Genomic DNA, 23411 nt, shown 5'->3' with positions numbered 1-23411 from the left:
GGTTTACGTGATGGCGGTCTTGGGGATTGAGAGATTGCGAGGAGAGTCTGGAGATGTCGGGGGAGGACATTGTACTGATTTGATGTGTACCGTTGTTACCGAGAGCTCGGTAATGGTTTCCTTACCCTTAGAGAGAAAGATACCATTGAGAGGGTTTCGCTGTGTTTTGATGCCTTGGCTCTGAGAGGTTGTGGTTGAGCTGGATAGTTATCAGATGGCTATATGCTACGAAAGACACGTCTTGCTATCTCGTTGGTGATGATCAGAAAGCTGTCGCTTGGCAACCTGTGACTAGATGCATCGAGGCGTTGCATTCCCGAGACGTTTGGAATGCAGGTCCCCCAGTTGTTCCCCACTGAATTGGCTCACTTGCTTGCTCAACGTCACGACTGCCCAGGAGAAGCACGGCAGGCTGGGTTCTGGTAGACAGACAGGTTGAACATATGACATTGAGAAGAGGCTCTAAGATGGTACATGGGACTTTGATTTGGGAAAATCACACTACCAAGAAAAAACTCCCCCTCCCGTTCTATCGGACTTCTCCTACAGACACAAACACACGCGGCAAGCAGACTTTGTCGGGTTTTGCTCCTTTCTTTCCTCTCTTCTTGGCTCCTGTAGAAATATACAAGTTGGTTTCGAGTTTGATATTGTTTTGGCCCTAGCCGGGGTAGTGTCGGTTCCAACGAATCTCGATATCCCCTTTCGTTTTGACCCTCGTTTTGAATTCGCTGAATTCGGAGGTCGAAAACTTAGTTCTTCTCCTCGGGGTAGATGTCCTCCTTGAGGGGGACGCCGAGCTCTTCCCTCAGGGGCTTGAGCTCCTCGAGGTACTGCTCGTACTGGCCCTTGTTCTCGACCTTGGCCTTGACGCCTGTTGGGTGTGTCAGTTGGGATTCAGTCAGTTGTGCAGGGCATCCGCAGCGTTGCTCGGGCCTGCGGAAGACGGGAACCCGGGTGCACGTTGCACGGCTGCAACAGCAACTGGGGGAGGGGGGGATGCATACCCTCAAAGATGCGGACGGCGGTAGCAAAGTCGTTGACGCGACGGGCGGCCTTGAGAGCGGCGGCGACGACGGAGGGAGAGGGGACCAAGTCGTAGGCGAAGGCGTTGTTGAGGTTACGCTGTTGTTGCGGTAAAAAAAGAGTCAGCCTCGCCCCATCAGACCACTTCTCTGCCGGGGGTACGGGTAGTAGGGGACTAGGTTCAGATCCCGAGGGCATAGTGTCAGAGGCCGTACCTGAAGCTCGAAAACGTCCTGGACGCCATCGAATTCCTTCTCGAATCTGTGGTGCAAAAGTTAGCGGTGCCAATTGAGAAGCGAGTCCGAGGGTCGACGAGGGTCAATGGCTTTGTCGCGCGGATGAAGAGGGATGGAGATGGTGGCATGATGGTGGTTGGCGGGCAAAAAAAGGCACCAATCCTTCCAACATCCCTATCGTCCCTCTCGCCCGAGAGTTTCCCTCCAACCCGCACGACCCCCCCTTCGAAACCACCCAATCGAACAATCCAATGCAATGTATAGCTCACCTCGCGCTGAACTCCTCGAAAGTCTCCTCGGCGTGGTCGCCGGAGCGGAGGCGGGCGCTGGTGCTGAAGTTGCTGGCGGCCGGGACACCCGCGACGATGGGCAGGAGCATGCCGGAGCGGGCGACGAGAGGCTGGCGGATGGGGTTCGCGCGGAAGAAGCTGGTCGAGCCGCGGGCGGCGACGCGGAGGATAGAGGCAGACATTTCGTTCGATTAGAGAGGGGAGTGGTAGCGGGTCGACCGAGAGGAGAGGCGAAGGCGGAGAGGTTGCTGCGTCGGTGACGATTATTTTTTTCGCGAAAGCTACGGGCGTTTCGTTCGGGATTGAGTCGGATGATGTGGTTGGAGTTTGGTAGGCACGAAAAAGGATTGGATTCTGCGAGATTTTGATTGGATGACTAAGCCGTAGCTTTGGGGTGTGCTTTGCTTTGGGGAGAGCCAATGGCTGTGAAGCTCCAGGCCGTGTGAATTGTGTCTGGGCTGCCGCTGCCTGACGTGTGAATCACCGGCGGATGAACACAGTGTTGGCGCTGTTCGCACGCGTGCTCATCATCAGGCCACTGTGGACGATTCTCCCCCGAATCTGGAAATGGTCATACTCATCCTCCAGGCTCTCACTGGTTCCCCAGGAACCCTGACAGAGTTGCGTGGTGTTTCGGGTGCATCTTCAACCTCCCCCCGGGAATATGACAGACCATTGGGACACGCGAACTACGGGGGTTTTGTTCGGATCTCGTAAGGCTCCCCCCGGGTTCCCGCAATGGACACAGAGCACCACTTCCCCGGGCCGGAGTTGGGAGCAAACTTGAGGCTCCGTTGCACCGGCCGTCCCATCCTCCCAAGTACGGATACACATATGCTGCACGGCTTCTCTTCAAGGGGGGAAGGCTGATTGGGACGGAAGGGGGAGAAGACACGGGGCCGAAGGTGGCCGGACCAAGAAGCCGGAGATTGTGACGGCATCCAGCACGTCCCCCATCGAGATTCGATGATCGTGGGAGACAATTGATTAGTACAAGGCCAATTGGGTGCCGGAGCCGAGGCACAATTCTTTTATTGACCCTCTTTCTGCTTGCATAGGCAATCTCGTATGGATACGGGATGCAGTCTACAGATAGTACAGACGAAAAGACCTGACTCTCTGTCTACTCCGTACGGCCTGCGCTGTGCAATTGGCAACGTAGCCTAAACTTCCGAGATTGCAATGTGCATCACGAGCAGTCGAGGTACTCGGTACATGCGGCCGTGACGGTTGTTTTGGGGCTAGGTCGAGTTGGCAGTGGGTTAGCCCGACGGCTAACTGGACCTTGTTCAGCGCAACCCAAGACTCCCGTCTCCGAGGAGTAAGACCTCTCCAACATGGAACGCATGGAACCAACCTGCAAGGTCTCCAAGACTGGGTTGCAACGGCCCGCGTCGTCTGGCAGCTGACGGTATGTTCGTTGTCTGTAGGATGGTTTGTGGTGTTGCCAAGGGTCGAACAGACCGCAGTATCCGAACGACGTAAGCCTACCGGAGCATCTGGCCAGTCAATCAGGACGGTGAATAATAAACAACGTCCGGCCTTTGACGGCATCTTGTTCCCCGTACTTTGCCTACCTCAAGGTTCCCTACGTCCACTGTACTTACTCAGGCGGTGACATAGCTGGGTCACGTGTTTGCGCGCTACAGGCAGTATCAGTGCCTTGGAAACCCAGGTACCTACGTCGAGTGGGTACGCTGGAGTCGCTGGACGACCAGGTACCCAAATGAGCATAGGCCCAGGCACGGCCCATGATTGGCTGCGCTAGGGTCTGACAGCGAATCACATGCTGCACGATCAAATGAAGGCCGCGAAAAAGGCTGCGCGACAAGTACAGGGTACCTTGACCTTCTGGATCGGAATTTTCCCCTTTTGACCATCTCAACAACTTTTCGCATCGCCGCCTGTTGCTGCTGCTGCTGCTTGCTCCATTGCTCGTGTCCTTCCCCGTCCGTCCTCCTTTTTTCCTCCTCCTCATAAACCAACTCGTGCCCGTGGCGTTTTTCCCGTTGTCTGATCACCTCCCTTCCGACCCCTCCCCGCGTCTCAATTCTCCAGACTCTCATCGGGTGTCTTGCGGCGGGTAGAGAGAGAGCGAGAGCGCGTTTTCTGCAATTCTTCTTTTCTTCCTCCATTATTAGTCGTCACTCCTTAGACTTCTGCCTCTTTTCTGGATCGTGTCCATCGAACCGCTTTGCCGCCGCCGCTGCTGCATTGCTGAGTAGAACACACTCTACCTCCTCCATCCCATCAATCCGCGTCTTCCGTGTCGAGTCCCCATCGAAAGACCCACGGTAACCGAACACCTTGTCGCAAATCTTCGCAAGTAGATAATCGCGCCACAACACCCGTCTTTCTTCTCCCACCGAGCTCGACGAAAAAAAAAACACCACCAACCATCAAGATGGCGGCCACACAAGCACCTTCCTCGTTCTACGAGCAACTGCCTCTCCCCACGCTCGATCGCCCCTTTGGCATCCACCTATGGCCTCTTCTCGACAAGGTCTGGACTCCCATCGTGGGCTACCCCGTGAGCGAGTTCAGATTCCAGCCTGGCGTCACGCCCATGTCGACCATCAAGTCGGCCGGCATCTTCGTCATCATCTACTACACCATCATCTTTGGAGGACGCGAGTGGATGCGCAACCGCGAGCCCTACAAGCTCAAGGGTCTCTTCCTCGCCCACAACTTGATCCTCACCCTCATCAGCGCCGGTCTCCTCGCTCTCTACATTGAGGAGCTCCTGCCCACCGTTGTTCGCAAGGGCATCTTCCACTCCATCTGCCACGCCGACGGCGGCTGGACCCAGCCTCTCGTTGTCCTCTACTACGTACGTTCCATCGACTGGCGCGCGATTGACATCAGCTGACCAGCCTAGATGACCTACCTCACCAAGTACATGGAGCTGCTCGACACCGTCTTCCTCTTCCTCAAGAAGAAGCCTCTGAGTATGCGCACCTCCCTGATTTGTGTAACCCTCGAGACTGACACTCTACAGCCTTCCTCCACTGCTACCACCACGGCGCGACTGCTCTCCTCTGCTACACCCAGCTGATTGGCTCCACTGCCGTCTCATGGGTTCCCATCACCCTCAACCTCGGCGTCCACGTCGTCATGTACTGGTACTACTTCCAGAGTGCCCGCGGCGTTCGCATCTGGTGGAAGGAGTGGGTCACTCGTTTCCAGATCATCCAGTTCATCATCGATCTCGGTAAGCTGCACTCAGTCCGTCTGTCAACAAAGTATTAACTGTCCCAGGCTTCGTCTACTTCGCCTCCTACACCTACTTCACCTCGACCTACTTCCCCTGGATGCCCAATGCGGGCGAGTGTGCCGGTGAGGAGTTTGCCGCCTTTGCTGGTATCGGTATCCTCAGCTCCTACCTCGTCCTCTTCATCTCCTTCTACCTCGCAACCTACAAGAAGGGCGGCAAGTCCCAGACCCGCAAGTCTCTCCGCCGCATGAGCCAGGCTCCCCTCCCCGACCCTCACGCCGTTGCCTCGGCTGTCGCCGGCCACTCCAACGGCAGCGCCAAGGCCAGCGGAGCCAAGGCCAACGGCTCCTCCACCCCTCGATCCCGCAAGGCGTAAACCCCTTGCCAATCTTGGTGCCGTCCACTCTGTGGAGTGTATATACGCAGGTGACCGCACAGGCATCTGAGGGTCTCTGTTTGCCGATATGTCAACGGCTTAACGCGTTTGGATGTGACGAGACACCTTATTCTTTGGCTTGACGGCATGCCAGGCCGCGCGACTACGACTTTTTCCAAGGCGTGGCCTTTTCTTCACAACTGTGTATTACTGCATCGTTCCCTCGCTACTGGCGAGGCAACACTTTGAAAAACGAAAAAAGGAGCCCTGCTGTGATAAGCAGTGGGGGTCTACAGTCGGACGTGTATGACGACCTGGGAGGCTGACGACGTTTGTATGTTTGTGCCTTTGGCGAACTGGGGTGGGGTTGGGCATCATTGCAGAAAAAGACGAAATGATCTTACCGGGCGATGGCAGCAAAGGGAGCCTCACGCTCTCTCGCCCGGAGGAGGAACAAACTTAGAACATTTGTAATTTTCCTTGTGTTTCTTTGTGTGTCATAGATGGGAGCGGGCCCGTCGCCTCAGCTTTTGGGGGGGGCGTGCTGGCTCAATGATACTAATAACTCTTTCACCACAATGCAGACCTGTCTCTGGCTGGTGTGAAGTCTGAGCTGTTGGTCAGCATCTGGCAAGATTTGCCCCTTGGAAGGACTTGGGACGGTGTGGTTACTCACGCCTGGCTGTACGGTCTTCCGCGATGGTATGTTCCTCTTTTTCTCTCTTCCCCTCTCCCCCTCCCCCAAAATGATGAGTCCTACACGTTACCCAGCTCACTCAGACGCACCAATGTGCGGTTGCTGAGAAAACGTTTGATCACGTCTGATTTTGTTGTCACGATACCTTTGTTTCTTTCAAGGACATCCTGGACGCACCAAGAAGCTGACTTTGTCTTTTCAGGGGTTAATTCGCCAAGGTGTACTGAACATGGGCTCGGCTTTGATGAATGGGATGTAATAGGTAGAAGAATACGATAAAGATTTTACTGAATTTTGTGCTGTTGTGCCCCGGTGATGTTGACTGAGGATGAGGTCGTGGAGAGTTTCTGTGGAAGAGGCCGTGACTTTGGTTGACATGAGGCTGGCTGACTCACTCTCGAGTTTTTAGCCGGCATCTCAACACTGACGAAGTCTTCTGACTATTGAATACCGGCCTATGGGTGAGCAGTATTCCAAACCCCCAACTCTCCCTTCTCCCTCAGCTTCTCCTCAAGTACCGAAGAATGACCGACCCGAAGCTCGCTTCAACCACTGATGCCTCGCCCTTGGAATTCAAGCCATCAGGATATCAGACCCCATTTGAGACCCATCTTCTCAATCCAGAGAGGGAAACATGTATGCCTCTTGGAGTGTCCTGAGGCTCTACATACCTTCCACGGCGTGGAACCCAAGGTGATACGCTTGCCACACAATACTGACATGGCCCAAAGTCGGTGGCTGATAAACAGTCTGTTTAGGGGTAAGAGGTTTTCCCACAAGAGCATACTACTATTGCAAAGACTTGTCTCTTGCTCACCTTAGAATCATGCGGCCCCGGGCAGACGGTCAGTCAGTCAGTCTACGGTCGGTTCGAGGTCTCCTACGGCTTGTCTTTGTCATGCTTTGAGGAAATCGGAACCGAGTTGCGAAGTAGTTGTGGCCGTTGGAGAATTGGACCAGTGACACGCTGACCACGACCGTTTCTTACGAGCCAACCAGCACGAGTCCCCCTTCTGGGGTTTCCCTCTCAAGAGTAAGCCAGTCCATCATGATGATCAAAGCAAGGTCCAATTCACGAATCTGGAGCGTTCAGAAGTCCATGTCACATCGAAAAAAGGCTATGGATGTTGGGTACTCAAAACTTTGAATGAATGTCCGGTATCTAGATCCAGAGAATGTGCGATCTCTCCAAAGCACAGCTAGCCTATTTGCTGCGACAACCCAGTCGAGCTGAAAAAGAGCGTAGGACTCAGACCCTTCATGGGGTGCTGAATTATGAAATACCCTATCCCGGTCATCGTTGACCCGCAACAAAGACGCGGAGGAAATACAATTAAGAAAATGGAGAGAATAGAGCCCCGACTACACATTCGTAGGACAACCCGAATAGCGACGGAGAGAGAACACTACGGCCGTCTCCTCCCAGCAGCAGGCGGCGCAGCCGGAACCGGCACAGGAACCGGCAACGCGTCAACGGGAGCAGGCGCAGCGGGAATGGCAGAAGCGCTAGCACTCGGCACCGACGGCGCGGCAGAAGCAGCGGGAGCGCATCCGAGGTTGCAGGGCGTCTCGCAGCGGCCGATGAAGTCGGGCTCGTCGTTCTTGCAGCGGCCCTGGCAGGGGCAGATGAGCTCGATGGCGGACCCCGTCTCCTGCCCGGGAGGACAGATGCAGACGAAGAGGGTGTTTTCGAGGGACTCGACGGCCGGGGCGGCGGCGGCGCAGTTCGTGCCCGGGGTTGCGCAGTAGCCTTGGCCTACTTGTTCGGTTGTGTAGCCTGCAGGGGTGTTAGGATCTCGTGGGAGAAGGGGAGATTTCTTTGTCTGGAGACGTGGAAGAAGCGATGTGAGAGGAGGACGAGTTGCGGACGGTACCTTGGAAGCCGACGAGGACCTTGCCGCAGTAGGTTGCGCCGCAGACGCAGTGGGCGCCGCCGGGGGCGGGTGCCGGCTGTGCTGGGCCTGAGGGGGCGGGCGCGGGGACGGGGTCCGGGCCGGGGTTGTTTGGGATGGGCTCGGTGGGCGCGGGCGGCTGGCCGTTGACGGTGATTGTCGTGATGGAGGTTGAGACTGGCGGCACTTGGGGGTCTTGTGGCGCGGCGGAGGCCCAGGCCAGGAGAGTGGCCAGTGGTAGGATGTTCAACTTCATGTCTGCGTGGCGGGAGGGCTGGGAGAGTTGGTGTCTTGGTTATGCGAAGAGATGATTGCCGCTACTCTGGCGTTGTTGGCGATGGGAAGGAAGGGATTGCGTGATTGACAGCTCGCTTTATACGCATTGTCGACGTCCAACTTCTTCGTCATGATGTGATGTTTGGGCGAGAGGACTCGAAGGACGTTGAACATTGTCTGACGTTTCTTCTCGTGGACTCGGCTGATGTAGCTTACACGTTGTCCGTTGCACCCGTGATGGGGGTGGTACCGTAGTGTGTATGGACGTGAAGACAAGTCAGTTCATAGTTCTAGTTGGATATGCTTGCACTTGATCTGGCCCAATTTGTCAGAGAAGAGCCATCGAAGACATGCTTGTTTCGATAGACACTTGATTCTATTACGACCGCAGACGTTGTCAACTCTGAAGACGACAAGACGATACTAGGCTTATGCCACTTTGGCAGCTGCATCTGTTCCGCGTCATCCAATTCCTCACTTGCCGCAATCCGATCTCGAGAGACACAGAGTAACCCGTCCACACGGGTGCAACAGGACTCGACGAGGCAGAGCATGCCGACCACGTCAAGACCCAAGGCGACGGGCTATCGTCACAATTTGAGGTAGCCCCAGAAGAAGAACACGAAGTCGGTGTTCCCCTGTGCCCCTCGATTCCTACCTAAGCTTGCACATATCGGGCATCACCGAGGTTCTTCCCCTGACCGTGACGGCCAGAGAACCACCTTACGTCGCAGCGTGTTGTCTCAAGGAGATTAGGGAAATAGGAGCAATTCAAAAATCATCAGCATCGTGGTTGTATCGTGTTCTGTGCCTCGACACGTCAGAGGTGTTTGCCCTGCACGATGGCGGATGCTCCCACGCACACCCAGAGCTCTGTGTGATTTCAGGCGTTGAGGAAAGGGGTCTGCAGAGATATCATCAGGTTCGACAAGCCGATGCCGACTTTGAAGCTGCCGAAGCCGAACTGATCAAGGAATCACCGCTTTGATGGGGACCATGCTATGACGTCTGATTCGAGAAAGACGAAAGTTCGGCTTGAAGCTGACGGGATGCAGTCGGAGGCTCGGAGATGCGGCGGCGGAGGTGGATCCCGGGGCCCTGCAGACACAGTGTCGGCTACAGTTCCGTCACAGTACCGAACTTGTGGTTGCTCTCGTGCTACCCCTCCATCCCCGCCATCGCCCCTACCTGCCTGCCAAGTACTCCAACTTGCCAAACTCCGAAGCCAAAATTCAATTCTCGAGTTCGACGACACACCTCACGCCAGCCCAACAACTCGCAATTGACCTCGCTCAAGCCGGCAAAGAACCGTCGATTGCACCGAGAGACGACACTTCAATTCCAAACACACACACACACACACACACACCCCACACCACCCGTCACAATGGCCGCCGCACCCGAGAACGGCACCCCCATCCACGTCGGCACGCGCAGGTCGGCGCTGGCGATGAAGCAGACCGAGATCGTCGTCGAAGGCCTCTCCAAAGCCCGCCCCGACGCCACGTTCGAGATCCACAGCATGCAGACCCTCGGCGACAAGGACCAGATCACGGCGCTCTACAACTTTGGCGGCAAGGGCCTGTGGACCAACGAGCTCGAGGCGAAGCTCGTGGCCAAGGAGCTCGACATCATCGTCCACTCCCTCAAGGACATGCCCACCACCCTACCCGACGGCTGCACCCTCGGCTGCGTCACCAAGCGCGAGGACCCGCGCGACGTCGTCGTCTTCAAGGCCGGGCTCGCCGAGCAGCACGGCTGGAAGACGCTGGGCGACCTCCCCGCGGGCAGCGTCATCGGCACCAGCAGCATCCGCCGCATCGCGCAGCTGAAGCGCCGCCACCCGGGTCTGAAATTCGCCGACGTCCGCGGCAACATCGAGACGCGCCTGCGCAAGTGCGACGACCCCGAGGGCCCCTTTTCGGCCATCATCCTCGCCGCCGCGGGCCTGCTGCGCATGGACTACGGCGCGCGCATCTCGCAGTACCTCGACTCGGAGAACGGCGGCACGCTGCACGCCGTCGGACAGGGCGCGCTGGGGATCGAGGCGAGGGCCGGCGACGAGAGGGTGCTGAGCGTGCTGAGGGAGCTCGAGGACGAGCCGACGATGCTGGCGTGCGTGGCGGAGCGGAGCGTCATGCGCACGCTCGAGGGCGGGTGCAGCGTGCCGATCGGTGTCGAGACGAGCTGGGTCGAGGTTGAAGGGAGCAAGAAGCTGCGCCTCAAGGCGACGGTGGTGCACGTTGACGGCACGCAGGGCGTGGACGCGGAGAGGACCGAGACGATTGCGACGCGCGAGGAGGCGGACGACTTTGGCAAGCTCGTGGCGCAGGACCTGGTGGACGGGGGCGCGCAGAAGATCCTTGATGACATCAACCAGGCGCGGCCGGGCGACCAGATTGCGACGGCGGAGACTGCGGCGGCGGCCAATGCTGCTGCGTGACGAACTTATGACACAATCGGATAAAACACACCAGACGGAAGAAAATAGACTGTTCCCGCTGGAACCATTTGATGACCATCATCTCTCATTGCTCTATGTTGGTGACTACCACGTTGTTGAACCGCAAACCCCGAAAGTGAATACCCGCTTGGCGTTGGCGTATAGTACAGACACACACTCTGCCCGGTTGAACTGCCGGCTACCTATATCTAACCGAACCATTGCTCTCTCCCTCTCTCCCTCTCTCTCTTCCCCCTTCTCACCATCCAATCTAGTGGTCCTCAGAAGCGGTGAAAGCCTTGTACTCCTCCTCACCCATGAGGGCCTCGAGCTCCTGGACGCCCGCCTCGTCGACCTCGACCTTTGCGATCCAGCCGCCGCCGTGGGAGTCGTCCTCGGGCACCTTGTTGATGGTGCCCGGCTTCTCCTCGAGGCCGAGGTTGACCTGGGTGACCCTGCAGCTGACGGGCGCGTTGATGTCGGCGGCGCTCTTGACGGACTCGACGGCGCCGATGGCGTCGCCCCGGGCGACCTCCGCGCCCTCCTCGGGGAGCTCGACGTAGACGACGTCGCCCAGGGCGTCGGCGGCGTACTGGGAGATGCCGACGACGCCCGTCTTCTTGTCGGCGTTGAGGTCGATCCACTCGTGGTCCTTTGTGTACTTGCGTATTAAGCCTGTCGATGATGGTTCGGAAGCAGGTCCGAGGGGTCAGTCTTTTGGTGTTTGATACCTTCGGGTGGGGAGCCGAAGCTTTGGGGGGGTATGGGGGAGAGCTCACTGCTGGGGGTTGTAGAGAAGCTGCGCTGCGCGGGACGGGGGAAAAAGGCGCGGGGAGCGGCCTTGGTGAGTTGGGAGAGGGCGGAGGGGCGGACTGCCCTCATGCTGCGTGCAATTGAGGCCATTTTGGGAGGTTTCTGGTTGTGTCGTGAGAGATGTGGAAGAGTGGTGGTAGGTTTTTGGAGTTTGAGAATGAGGTCAGAACGGCCGACTTTAGAGCTTCCGGGGGGATTTGGGGCCTGGGCGGCTGATAGGTTATCGGCAGGTACGTACCGCCCTACCGAGACCGGGAACTCTTCCATCAAACACCAGCGCTTGAGCCAATCAGGGAACAGGTTTCTCGAGCCGCCGTCGCCTTAGTCATGGCTGTTTGGGCGGACTGCCATCGGCCCGGGGCCGCAAGAGCCAGGTTGGGGTCATTGGATGCAGGGCGATAAGAGACCGCGCTGGGTTGGGGGGAGAGCGATAGGAGGGGAAGCCGAGAGCGCCCTCGCTGGAAGTCTCCAACCAGTCTCGGTCTGTCTGCTGCCAGTCTCTCTGCGCGCCTGAGGCAGTGTGTCGGTCACAAGTCACGGGGAAGCAACGCGAGTAGGAAGCAAGAGACGACGACGACGTAGACAGCCGGGCATGAGCCCAAGAGCTCGGACGGAGCGGGCCAGGAGTCCGTTGCGAGGCCATCCGGGAGTGTCCCGTCTCTTGGTCTGGGTATTTCGGGCGGGTGCCAGGTGAACGTGGTCGACCGTGGTGGACTATTACAACGGCCTCATGCCGTTTGCATGAATTCCCCATTTCGAGCCTGCGAAATTGCATGGCAGAAACGTTCTAGTCTCGATCTCATCGGTCTTTTCTACACCTGAAGTTTGGTTCCCTCTCCTTTTTTGTTTTTTTTTTCCCCCTTCCGGCTGATTTATCTTGAATTTTCTTTGGATCTGGTCTCTGCTCCGGAATGACGAAGCCTCTGTGGATATTCCTCGCGCGCCCTACAATTGAGGTCGGGATCTTATTCCAAGGCAGAGATAGAGTTGGCAATAGCCTCATTCTGGAATTGCGGTCAGAGGCCTGTTGTGTTTGCTGAGCGGGAGCCTGAGGTTCGAGCCCGGGCCCCGGGACTCTGTGCATCGTCCCATGTCGCGTACGCTTAAGTAATGGGAACCCGAGCGTGATGGGGGGTTGTTGACTTTGGGCAAGTTTTCTATTGACATTGGGCGCTGTGCTTTTCCCACTGCGCACCGGACAACGAGCTGCAGCTGCACGAATGAATCGGCCAATGTCACGTCGCAAACGACGGCGTTTCTACCTAGTTGTCAACATTGCAGGCGCTGTCAACAACAGTGGTGTTGTTCATGTCTGCAGAGGAACTCGATTGCAAGTCAGGCAGATGTGATTCCTGACGAGTGACGAGTGACGACTGACGACGTGAGGCTCACCGCCCTCGAAAGTTGTGCCTTGTTTGGTGAGGCTCGGGCGGTCCGTTTGAACGTTTTTGTCTCAGTGCCTTGCCCTCGCTACGGAAGCTCGTACGGTGCGTCCACCGTCGAATGTGTCCCTGTCGAGTCCCACTGACTTCAGGCGAAGCTGAAAGAAGCCCAAGAGCCCACCAGTCGGTGGACCTGGAAGGGATTAAAAAAAAACAGGAAGAAAAGAATGGAAGAAAATTGGCAAGTATGAATAAACGAGGAGTTGTGTGTGTGCGTCGATTCGATTCCATAAATGCCGCCGCCCGTGATGCATCATCCATAATCCTCGAAAGCAATAGCACCAAATCTCCCATCATAAGGTGCTAGGGGTGTTAGGTAGTGCACGAAAGGGAGATGCGCCTGTGGTGCGTGGGGCGGCTGAACAAACATTGCTTGCCAACCTACCACCTCAGGTACTGTGTAGTGCGTAGTGTGTAGTGTAGTGTGTAGTGTGTAGTGTGTACTGGAGGATTGTGTGCATAAAACGCGTCCGTCTCGCGTCTTCTCCACACAACCGTGGCCCAAGGTAGGTACTCCGTAGATACTTCGTACTTGCTCGACTTTGGCGTCATTGCCAGTGCACGAAATGTACCAAAGGATCCATCCCGGCCGTCTGACTGGCTGCTTTCTTTCCCCTGGGCCCCCTGTCGCACCTCCCTTCCTCGATCTGCCATAAGCGCCATGGCCTGGGGATGGCCCTGACTTGCCGTTTCCCTGGGCTTTCCTGCGCTGGCGTGCCTCACCAAGGTACCTAATGCTCCGCTAAATCAACCAAGCCAAAGAGTCGCTTGCTTCCCTTTGCTGGTTCGAGTTGTGCCTGTGCCTGTCCATGTTCGCACCATGCGAGGTACGTACTTCCTAATGTTATGTTGCACTGACATCCCCTCGTCCCCCCTCCCCTCTCTTGCACCAAAACACGACAACGGGGGGCAGCACAGCACAACAAAGTCGCACAAGCATCTCCTCAGCATTCCCGTTTATCCATACTCCGTACACAATCCGCCATCTCAAAGTGCACCCCGACGCGCACAACTTCCCCGGCGCTTGACATTGACATCCACGGGTGCTTAGTGCTTGGTGCTTGGTGCTTGGCCTTGCCTGGATCTCCGCTACTCCATCCCCATACCCTGACTCCTCCCCTGGGCCCGTTTCGGTACATTCCATGACCGTCACCTCCAGCTCCTCCTGCCATCGAGTATCCGTACCGCACCGCCGCATCTCATCGCCATCCCGTCCCGTCGTCGATACCTGACCCTTTCTGTCTTTTGCTCGTCTTGTCTTGTCTTGCCTCACCGTCTGCCGCAACTCGACACCTTTCAACCTCGTCTCTTCGCCAAACCCACCCACCAAATCGAGGGCTTCCTGTTGTCGTCAAGCCTAAGCCCGGCTCCTGCAACTCGGCCACTCGTCGCCTGTTGATACTACACACTGCCGGTACGTTCGTCTGGCCCATCCCCATTGCTCAGCTCGAGGTGGGCAACCCCTGCTTCAACTCGTCGTCCAATCCCCTCTCTTGTTCCCGCACCGCACCGTCTCAAGGTCCCGTACCGTCCACACCACGCTCCTGTCCCTCCTCTCTTCCTCTCGACTTGCGAGTGTGGAGAGGCTAGGTGAGACATCTTTGCCTGAACACTCATTCCCTCTCTCCCACCTCACCTGTTCACCTCCACGAGTTGCGTCGACGTCGCCAATCCTAATCAGTGACAGATACCATCTCGTATAGCCCGGTCTCAACTCAGCCCTTTGCTACCCCATCGATCGCCGCGCCGCCGCCCTGGCAAGTGCTCCATGAAGCCATCATCGGGCTTGAACTGAAACCTGCCGCCCTCTCCTCGACCTTCTTTTGGGACTCGGCGCCGACTGTCACTTGTCCTCGCTCATCGGCAAGCCGGTAAACTACAGCATCGTCATCTTTCCGGCCCCTTGCTCGACACGGAGCCTCCCGTCCCGCGCCCTCGAATCTCCACGCTGGATTCCTCAACACTGTCCGCGGGGTCACCGGCCCAGTTCCACGACGCAGTCGACACCATGGACCACGATCACTTGGCTGCGCAGCCTCACCCCGACGACACCATCGGTGCCTTCGATGCCTCTCCCCAGGTGGCCCAGAACAACGGCTACGACCACCCAGAGCCCCAGCGACACCACACAAGTCAGTCCCTCGATCATGGCCTCCCACAATCCCCGCGACCCGAAGAGCAGCACTCGGATCGGTACAACACACCACCACTTCCCATGAACGCCCCGTCCATCTCAAGGCCTGCTTCTGGACTCTCCGGCGCCGGCGCGCAACAAGGCTACGCCGACCATGCGTCGCGCAGCAGCGCCGGTGCGGAAGCCGCCGCCAGCAACGGTCGCAACCACGTCGTCATCAAGGTCGGCATGGTGGGCGATGCGCAAATCGGCAAGACCAGTCTCATGGTCAAGTACGTCGAAGGAAGCTGGGACGAGGACTACATCCAGACGCTAGGCGTCAACTTTATGGAGAAGACCATTTCCATCCGGAATACGGAAATCACCTTTTCCATTTGGGATTTGGGCGGCCAGCGCGAGTTTGTCAACATGCTTCCGCTGGTCTGCAACGACGCCGTCGCCATTCTCTTCATGTTTGATCTGACACGGAAGAGCACCCTCAACAGCATCAAGGAGTGGTACAGGCAAGGCAGGGGCTTCAACAAGACGGCCATCCCCATCTTGGTCGGCACCAAGTATGACCACTTTGTCAACTTTCCGCGAGAGGACCAAGAAGAGATCTCGAACCAGGTAGGTCGTCAAAGAGTCTCTCTCTCGTATCTCGGCGCTAACAGAACAGGCTCGCCGGTTCGCCAAGGCAATGCGCGCTGCGTTGATCTTCTCTAGCACGAGCCATAGTATCAACGTGCAAAAGGTGAGCCCCTCTTTCGCCGTGGTATCGCACTTGACTGACCATCTACAGATCTTCAAGATTGTGCTGTCCAAGGCCTTCGACCTCAAGTGCACCATTCCCGAAATCGAAAACGTCGGAGAGCCGCTACTCCTGTATCAGTCCTGCTGATCGCCGTCAGCGGTCTGATGTGGCCTCGCGCCAACTACAATCGTCTCGGCCGCCCATAACGAATGGATCATGACCCATTACGTCCTTACGACCTTCGATATCCATGCTGGCATCCATCAGCCGAGCTACCAAATCAGTCATCTCTGGCATTAGGCGACAACGAGTGACTTTACAGAGCACCCTACATGGCTCTCCCTGGCATAACCAGCCTCTTAAAACAAACCGACTCGCTTCTTTCTTTTGTTACCAACATGGCCTCCATGGCCCGATCACAGCGCTTTTCAGTGTCACCAGTCTGGTCAATCGCGCACACATCACACACAAACACATTCCTCACTCTCTGATTGCAACCGGCGTTGCATATCTCTTCAACCTTTACTTCTCAAGATTGGTAGGGACACGGCGGAATGGCTGGAGGGCGGGATGAGATGCATTTTAGGACTACGGTCTGGCGGTGGGCCTCGCTCGCTTGATCGATCCCTTCTCACCACGAAAAGGGGGATGGAGTGTTGAGACAGAGCAGTGCCCACCGTCTTGTTTCCAGGCGTAACGGCCGCTGCGAAACTGTTCCGGAGAGAAAATCTTGGGCAGCAAAACTTGCTTTTTTTCCATCAGAGATTTTTTTTGTCGAATTCTTGACACTACTAAACCACTGCCAACCACACCCACACAGTTGTTGTTGTTTTTTTCATCTGGGATGGTCTCTGGAGACGGATTGACCTGATACAAGAAAGAAAGAAACCACACCATGTAACAAGTAATTCCACCCACGCGTGCTTTTTACTTTGAGAGCCTCCCTATTTTTTTTCCCTCTCCACCATGCGGGCTATTTCCTCTTGGGGGAGACTTGGGCAAGGCGGCATATCAAACGGGGGATTGAGATGGAAGAGGAAGGGGAGAGGGGGGGAACAAACCATGTAATGAATATTGTGAAAGGGCCTTTTTTCGCCGTTTGAGGCAAGGAGGCCAACGGAATTGCAATTCCAGATGCCGTTTGAGGGATATCTGCTAGGGTTCCTATCTTTGTGATGTGTCGTGCTGTGATGTGGTTTTGATGTCTGCTGCCAGTGCTGTCGCAGCTGGACTGCCGTATTCGGGGCTGCGAGATGGGTGCTCGGCTGCTTGGAGAGTGTCTCTCGTCGTCGAGAGTATACTCGCGGCGGGTTTGTTGGGTTTTGCCTGGGGAACAGATGTGTTGACTATTTGGCTGTACGTGGAGAGAGGTCTGAAAGGTAGCGAGCAGGGAAGTAGGAAACCGTTGATCATGGCTTGGTTTTCTGGGATTTGTGAGGAGTACCAAGCTTGGTGTGTTGTCTTTGGTTCCGGCAGCTTGCTCTCTCTCTCTCTCTCTTCCCCTCCCCCAAGTCTATCACATGTCAAGTCACTTGAGCTCTTTGGCGCTTCTGTTTGATACATCATGTATTGCGATTCACTACCTTGGCGAACAGAAACTACCGCTACGTCCTTGGATCACAGTATATACAAAACGCGCTGAACTAGAAGAAGGAAAGAAGCGAAAAACGGGGGGGGGGGGGGGGGGGGGGGGAAAAGAAAAAAAAAAAAAAAATGGGGTGGGGGGGGGAGGTTCCTTTTTGGATTGGGGGCCCCAGGGGGAAAAAGAGAGGGGGTTCTTGTTGAAAAAAAAAGGGGGGGAGGGCGGGGGGGGTGGGGTGTGGCGTGGGAGTGAGGGAGAACCGAAATAGCTAAGAGATATGTGGTCATGATGAAGAGCTCCTTTGTAGATGCAGCGCCTCTAGGGGAAAGATCAGATGGATTCCTAGTCCAAAAAACATGGGGTGCCGGCCGGAGGTGTCTTATATTCTGCGCGATACGGAGATCTCTCTAGAATCTATGTTGCTCGAGTCTCGACGGCTGCTTTGATTGCTGTGAGGGGGGTATGATCAGTACACCGTGTCTGATACACGAAGGAGGAATGAAAAAAAAAAAAGGGCCACGAACCGTCGCAAGTCACTTTGGCGTCTCCGAACAACATGCGTGTTCCAGGCATGTAGAACATGGGGTTCGGTACGTCGGCTGTTTCCGCGGTCAGTCAGGCGCCTCTACGCAAACCTCGCAATGCCTTGCAAACACTCACCATATCCACTGGCCATGCCCCTCTTCATCACGATAACCTGCTTGCTCTTCCACGCCTGGAGCACAGGCATCCCCGCGATCGGGCTACCGGGCTCCAGAGCGATGGGGTTGACGGTGTCGTTGGCGCCAATCACGAGCGTCACGTCCGTCTCGCCGAAGTCGTCATTGATCTCGTCCATCTCGAGCACGATGTCGTACGGCACGCTCGCCTCGGCCAGGAGCACGTTGCACTGGCCCGGCATGCGGCCGGCGACGGGGTGGATGGCGAAGCGGACGTTGACGCCCTTGGCGCGGAGCATGCCCGTGATCTCGCTGATGGCGTACTGCGCCTTGGCGACGGCCATGCCGTAGCCGACGACGATGATTACGTTTTCCGCGTTGACGAGCGCCTCGGCCGTGTCTTCCACGCTCGTCTGCGTCACGACGCCTTCCATTTTGTAGTCTGTCTGGGCCGGGGCCGAGGCGATGCCGCCGAAGAGGACGTTTGTGAGGGAGCGGTTCATGGCGACGCACATTATGTACGAGAGGATGGAGCCGGACACGCCGATGAGGGCGCCGACGGTTGTGAGGAGGGGGTTGTCGAGCATGAAGCCTTCGGCGACGAGGGCGAAGCCCGAGTAGGCGTTGAGCACGGTGATGACGACGGGCATGTCTGCGCCGCCGATGGCGGCCGTGGTGGTGTAGCCTTTTGCGAAGGAGAGGATCGCGTTGGCGGAGAGGGCCACGGCGGCGATGGCGGGGGATCCGGGGGCGAGGGTGACGAAGGCGCCCATGGTGCCGATGTTGGCGGCCAGCATGCCCGAGTTGAGCAGGTGCTTGCCGGGGAGGACGAGGGGTTTGGAGGACATCCTGCCGGCGAGCTTGAGGAAGGCGACGATGGAGCCGGTGAAGGTGATGCCGCCGATGAGGACGCCGAGGTAGCCCGTGACGAGGTGCAGCGTGGAGATGTCGTCAATGTGCGCCATGACGCTGCCGATGGAGGTCAGCACGGCGGCGAGGCCGACGACGGAGTGTAAGGCCGCGACGGTCTGCGGGAGGTCGGTGGGCGTGATGCGCTTGCCGATGACGAGGCCCGCGACGCCGCCCAGGGCCGCGAGGCCGGCGAACTGCGCGAGCACTTCCGGGGAGAAGCCGACGGCCAGCAGGGAGGCCAGCACGCCGGAGCCGACGCCGAGCATGCCGAGCATGTTGCCCATGCGGGCGGTCGCCTGGGAGGCGAGGCTGGACAGGGAGCTGATGCAGAGGACGGAGGAGACGGCGTAGCCGGCCTGCACGAGACCCGCGGCGCCGGTGGCGGCGGCGGCGATGTAGCCTCCGCCGAAGAGGGCTGCCGGCACGGCGTAGAGCCAGGGGTATTCGGGCGGGTCGGTGGGGCGTTTGAACATGTCGAGCATGCGCTTTGTGAGGACGAAGCCGCCCGAGACGTTGACGAAGGCGAGGAGGACGGAGGCGGCGCCGAGGGCTTGGGGGATCGTTTGGGGGAGGTAGCCTCCGCCTAGGATGAAGAGGCCGCCGATGCCGACCATGCCTTGGGCTGTTAGCTATGGGATCCTACATTTTGCTAGGAGACTGCTGACCTGAGATGGCGTTGGTGACGCTCATGAGGGGCGAGTGAAGCGCGGGCGTGACGCCCCAGACGACGCGGTATCCGATCAACGAGGCCAGCGCGAACGTGAAGGCGTTGCCCATGAACAGCGGGCCCGTCATCTTGCCCAGGGCCAGCGCGGTGCCCATGCCGGCCGTGACGGTCGCGACCTCGCGGGAGGTTTTCTGGAAGGGGGTCAGGGCGACGGCCTCGGCTTCGGGCGCGACGGTGGGCGGTGGCGGCGGGGCCGGGGGCGGGGCCTTTCGGGGCGGCGGGGGCAGGACGTCGCCCTTGAGGGTGACGACGGCGCCGCGGACGACTTCGTCTGCGAGGTCGATGCCGAACTCCTTGTCCTTGGGAGCCATGGAGAGCAGGAACTTTGTCACGTTGTTGGAGTAGAGCGTCGAGGACTGCGTTGGCAGTCTGGAAGGGAGGTCGGTGTAGCCTGAGTGTGTAAGTCAATGGGATTTTCCTCGGGGGGGTTTCATTCAACTCACCAATGATCTTGACGTCCTTGTACACGTACAGCTCGCCCGGCTTCGTCTTCTCGCAGTTGCCACCCGCCTCGGCCGCCAGATCCACAACCACGGACCCGGGCTTCATGGCCTCGAGCATGGACTTGGTAATCAGCTTGGGCGCGGGCTTGCCCGGGATCAGGGCGGTGGTGACGATGATGTCGACCTCGCGCGCCTGCTCGTAAAACAGCTTCATCTCGGCCTCGATGAACTCCTTGGACATCTCCTTGGCGTACCCGCCGGCGCCGGACCCGTCCTCCTTGATGTCCACCTCGATGAACTCGGCGCCGAGCGACTGCACCTGCTCCCTCGCGGCAGGGCGCGTGTCGAAGCCGCGCACGATGGCACCTAACCGCCGCGCCGTCGCAATGGCGCTGAGACCGGCCACGCCGGCGCCGATGACGAGCACCTTGCAGGGCGGGATCTTGCCCGCGGCCGTCACCTGGCCCGTGAGGAAGCGGCCAAAGTTGTTGGAGGCCTCGAGTACGGCCTTGTAGCCGGCGATATTGGCCATGGAGCTGAGGGCGTCAAAGACCTGCGCGCGGGAGATGCGCGGGATGAGGTCCATGGCGAAGGAGGTGGCCTTTTGCGCGGCCAGCTTGTCGACGAGCGGCTTGTTCTGCGCGGGCTGCAGGAAAGAGATGACGGTCTGGTGCGCCTTCATGAGGTCGATCTCGGACGGGATCGGGCCGCGGACCTTGAGGACGACGTCGGCGCCGGACCAGACCTGTTGCGGGTGGTCGACGAGCGTCGCGCCGGCGCGGTCGTAGGCCTCGTCTGGGAAATCGGCGGAGGCGCCGGCGCCGCGCTCTACGAGGACCTTGCCGAAGCCCTTTTTGAGGAGGAGGGCCACGTTCTGCGGGGTCAGTGCGACGCGGCGCTCGTTGAGGTAGATTTCCTTTGGCACGCCGACGGTGAGCTGCGCGTAGGGGACGGACTGCGGTTCTGCGGCTGTTGAGTAGCTTGCTGCCGGTGTAGCAGTGGGGCCGGCGCTGGCACTGGAACCCGCCGAGACGACCGACGCATGGCGGATGAGCTGGAGAGGCCGGGGCGAGACGGCCGGGACGAGAGCTTTCGTCTGGCGGCGGGCTCGCGCGTGGGTGGATTGCCACTTGCCGGCGACGACGACGACAGATGCCGGTGCTACGGCTGCATGTAGGGAAACGAGTAGACTGCGTTAGCCGAAGCAATTGGGCGAGGTTCTTCTTCTTGGTTGCTCCTGCAAGAACCGAGACCTCGGTAGCTTACCTGCGAGACCATTCCGCCACGCGCGGGAGCCGACGAGCCGGCCGGGAGAAGCGCGGGAGGAGCACACGTTGTAGGCCAGAGTCGGCCGCAGGACGGAGAGATTCGCCATTGCAGCGGCGAGGCTTCGAGCATCCAGGCTAACGAAGCCGGGGCGACGAGGATGTCGGGCAGGGCCTTTTCATCTGCTCGCGACCACTGCCTGAGGTCGACGAGGTTGGGTGGCAGGGAAACGGGAACGGCTCCAAGCTACCGTGTCGACTTGTGACAAAGGGAAGGCGACGGTACGCAACAGGGAGAGGTGAAGATGGGAGGAAGAAGAGGGGAGGAGGAAGTTGGAAGATGTGAATTGGATAGAGTTGGGATTGACTTTTTGCAGCCAGAGAAGAGAACAACGAGACAACGAGCTTGTACTGTGTCACGTTTTGGTCGGCCGTTGGACTTGTTCCATGCTCGTCCTCGTCTTCGTCACTACTCTGAGGTGATGGCTGCTGCCCCCCCCCCCCCCTCCCTCGCCCATCACCCGCGCATCCGGATCCTTGTTCTCTCCCCCCAGGTTCGTTGCATCCCAAGACGGGAAGTGCAGAATCGGTTCAGGCGTGTCGCAGATGTCGCAGCGCGAGCTCCAAGCTCCTCCAATCACTACCCGAGCAGGATGTTGTTTGGAGTAGTCTGCGCGGTCTGCCAAGTTGGCTTTTACCCCCCTTCGCAGCCGTGTCCCAAGGTTCCCCTCATTGGCATGTGCGGTACGAAAGTGCGGTACTTTCTGGGAGGACAGCTGGTAGACAATTCAGGCAAGACAATGTCGCAGACGCTAAGTAGAGTACATCTTGTGTAGGAGTTCAAAGGCACTGGACAGGTACCTTTCGACGGATGTGGTCATTGGTGGTGTGAGGTGTTGGTGGAAGTGGTCTGGTGCATGCTTCCGTGCAGGGAAAGGAGCTGCAGCTTGGCCCCGTACCCCGTACTCCCTACGTAGTATGTACTCGCCCCCCTTTTTTCCCTTCTTCTCCAGTCGTCCAGTGCGGGGTGTGGGGCTGCGGGCACTAAAAACACGGCGCTAAAACACGGGGGATAGTCTTATCCCCCGCCATTTCGAGCTCGCGATAAGTCGATAAGGCCCGATAAGCCTGCAATGATCCAGCCCTGCTCTCCCCAAGCTGGAGGTGCCTTTTACCATTTTATCCATCGGGACCAGTTTTCCTTCTCGTCCGATGAGAGATTGTTAAAACACTGATAGACTTCATGGAGCGCTGATTAATGCTCTCCCAGACGGAGGCCGAGCACCCTTGGCCCATGTTCCTGTCCCGTGTTTGTTTCCCGCGTCTCAGTGACATGCAGCTGGCTTTTTCAAGATCCCGCCTCTTCCGGCTCTGATGTAGACGACTTTTGGCCAGCATCTTTAAAGTCTGGCAAATGTGATGTACCAAATCCTCTTTTAGCATCGTGGCAACCCAAGGCTGGAATATAGATCAATCTCCAAGTCTTGCTGTCATCACTTGATCCATAGCAAAGTGTCCAAAAAGTCAAGACGAACGTGTCACATGCACGAAACACGAGAACGCTATCCGCGACTTTGCATTGCATGGCATGCATGTAGCGCACAGAAGGGAAGGCAGCGCAGACAGACGTGCATCGGCTGGTTCGGAGCGACGAAGCAGAGAGGGAGCGAGTGCAGATGGAACAGACAGACAACCAATGAGGCCCGACGTTCCGAAGGGGGTAGATGATGTTTTGAACCGGTTGGTCATTGGTCAGTGGAGAGCTACCATACTCGACACCATTCGTACCAATGGCATCGTCTACAGGGGAGCGATCGTTCGGCAACCTTAGAAGAGAATTCCAATCAAGTTTGATTTAACTTCCGGTTGTCTTGACAACATCCCAATGCCATCTGATCCATGCAGCGTGTAGTTTCTCAATCGATAGAGTTGCTCTAGCACTCCAAATCCATAGTCTTTTATATCTCCTAGCCACAACCTAGCGTCAGCCAAAGTCTTCTCCAAGGACTTTTTGAGCCTTTTCCCATCATCTGAAGGGCTCAAATCGACTCGTCGTCAATTCCTCGGCGACGCCAAATGGTCAAAACTTCGTTGACAAGTAGGGAGTTCCAAGCTGACGATGGTTCACAACCAGATCAACCAGCTGACACAACCAACTCAGTTGCAACCCAAAACACAACAGAAAAGACTCGAAATGTGCCAAAAAAAAAAAGAGTACCCTGAAAGTGAAGTCGAACTCAAGAGGTCGAGG

General features: G+C 57.6%; 7 protein-coding genes across 7 annotated transcripts; 3 read left to right on the top strand and 4 right to left on the bottom strand.

The window, feature by feature from the left end:
- Positions 1-752: 752 nt before the first annotated feature.
- CABS01_07706 (cytochrome c oxidase subunit Va) lies at positions 753-1734 on the bottom strand (the record flags this gene model as incomplete). Its single annotated transcript, XM_060541068.1, has 4 exons — positions 753-874; positions 1008-1125; positions 1242-1287; positions 1532-1734. The coding sequence occupies 4 exons, from the start codon at positions 1732-1734 to the stop codon at positions 753-755; spliced, it is 489 nt and encodes a 162-aa protein (XP_060402568.1).
- Positions 1735-3956: 2222 nt separating this feature from the next.
- Positions 3957-5142, top strand: CABS01_07705 (GNS1/SUR4 family protein; the record flags this gene model as incomplete). The annotated part of the gene is made up of 4 exons (XM_060541067.1): positions 3957-4382; positions 4431-4500; positions 4551-4763; positions 4811-5142. The coding sequence occupies 4 exons, from the start codon at positions 3957-3959 to the stop codon at positions 5140-5142; spliced, it is 1041 nt and encodes a 346-aa protein (XP_060402567.1).
- Positions 5143-7245: 2103 nt separating this feature from the next.
- On the bottom strand, positions 7246-7987 carry CABS01_07704 (uncharacterized protein; the record flags this gene model as incomplete). The annotated part of the gene is made up of 2 exons (XM_060541066.1): positions 7246-7616; positions 7714-7987. The coding sequence occupies 2 exons, from the start codon at positions 7985-7987 to the stop codon at positions 7246-7248; spliced, it is 645 nt and encodes a 214-aa protein (XP_060402566.1).
- Positions 7988-9394: 1407 nt separating this feature from the next.
- CABS01_07703 (porphobilinogen deaminase) lies at positions 9395-10450 on the top strand (the record flags this gene model as incomplete). The annotated part of the gene is made up of 1 exon (XM_060541065.1): positions 9395-10450. The coding sequence occupies one exon, from the start codon at positions 9395-9397 to the stop codon at positions 10448-10450; it is 1056 nt and encodes a 351-aa protein (XP_060402565.1).
- Positions 10451-10721: 271 nt separating this feature from the next.
- Positions 10722-11353, bottom strand: CABS01_07702 (glycine cleavage system H protein; the record flags this gene model as incomplete). Its single annotated transcript, XM_060541064.1, has 2 exons — positions 10722-11125; positions 11230-11353. 2 exons carry the CDS (start codon positions 11351-11353, stop codon positions 10722-10724), a joined length of 528 nt encoding a protein of 175 aa, XP_060402564.1.
- A 3360-nt stretch (positions 11354-14713) lies between these two features.
- Positions 14714-15719, top strand: CABS01_07701 (uncharacterized protein; the record flags this gene model as incomplete). The annotated part of the gene is made up of 3 exons (XM_060541063.1): positions 14714-15448; positions 15498-15572; positions 15621-15719. 3 exons carry the CDS (start codon positions 14714-14716, stop codon positions 15717-15719), a joined length of 909 nt encoding a protein of 302 aa, XP_060402563.1.
- A 1849-nt stretch (positions 15720-17568) lies between these two features.
- CABS01_07700 (NAD(P) transhydrogenase beta subunit) lies at positions 17569-21270 on the bottom strand (the record flags this gene model as incomplete). Its single annotated transcript, XM_060541062.1, has 6 exons — positions 17569-17603; positions 17679-17753; positions 17815-19341; positions 19391-19843; positions 19896-21062; positions 21162-21270. The coding sequence occupies 6 exons, from the start codon at positions 21268-21270 to the stop codon at positions 17569-17571; spliced, it is 3366 nt and encodes a 1121-aa protein (XP_060402562.1).
- Between the last annotated feature and the right edge of the window lie 2141 nt (positions 21271-23411).

This window comes from Colletotrichum abscissum (assembly GCF_030869225.1).
Source record: "Colletotrichum abscissum strain IMI 504890 chromosome Unknown Scaffold_17.1, whole genome shotgun sequence".
Taxonomy (NCBI): domain Eukaryota; kingdom Fungi; phylum Ascomycota; class Sordariomycetes; order Glomerellales; family Glomerellaceae; genus Colletotrichum; species Colletotrichum abscissum.
The sequence above is the reverse complement of the archived record's forward strand: the minus strand, read 5'-3'. Positions and strand labels throughout refer to the sequence as shown.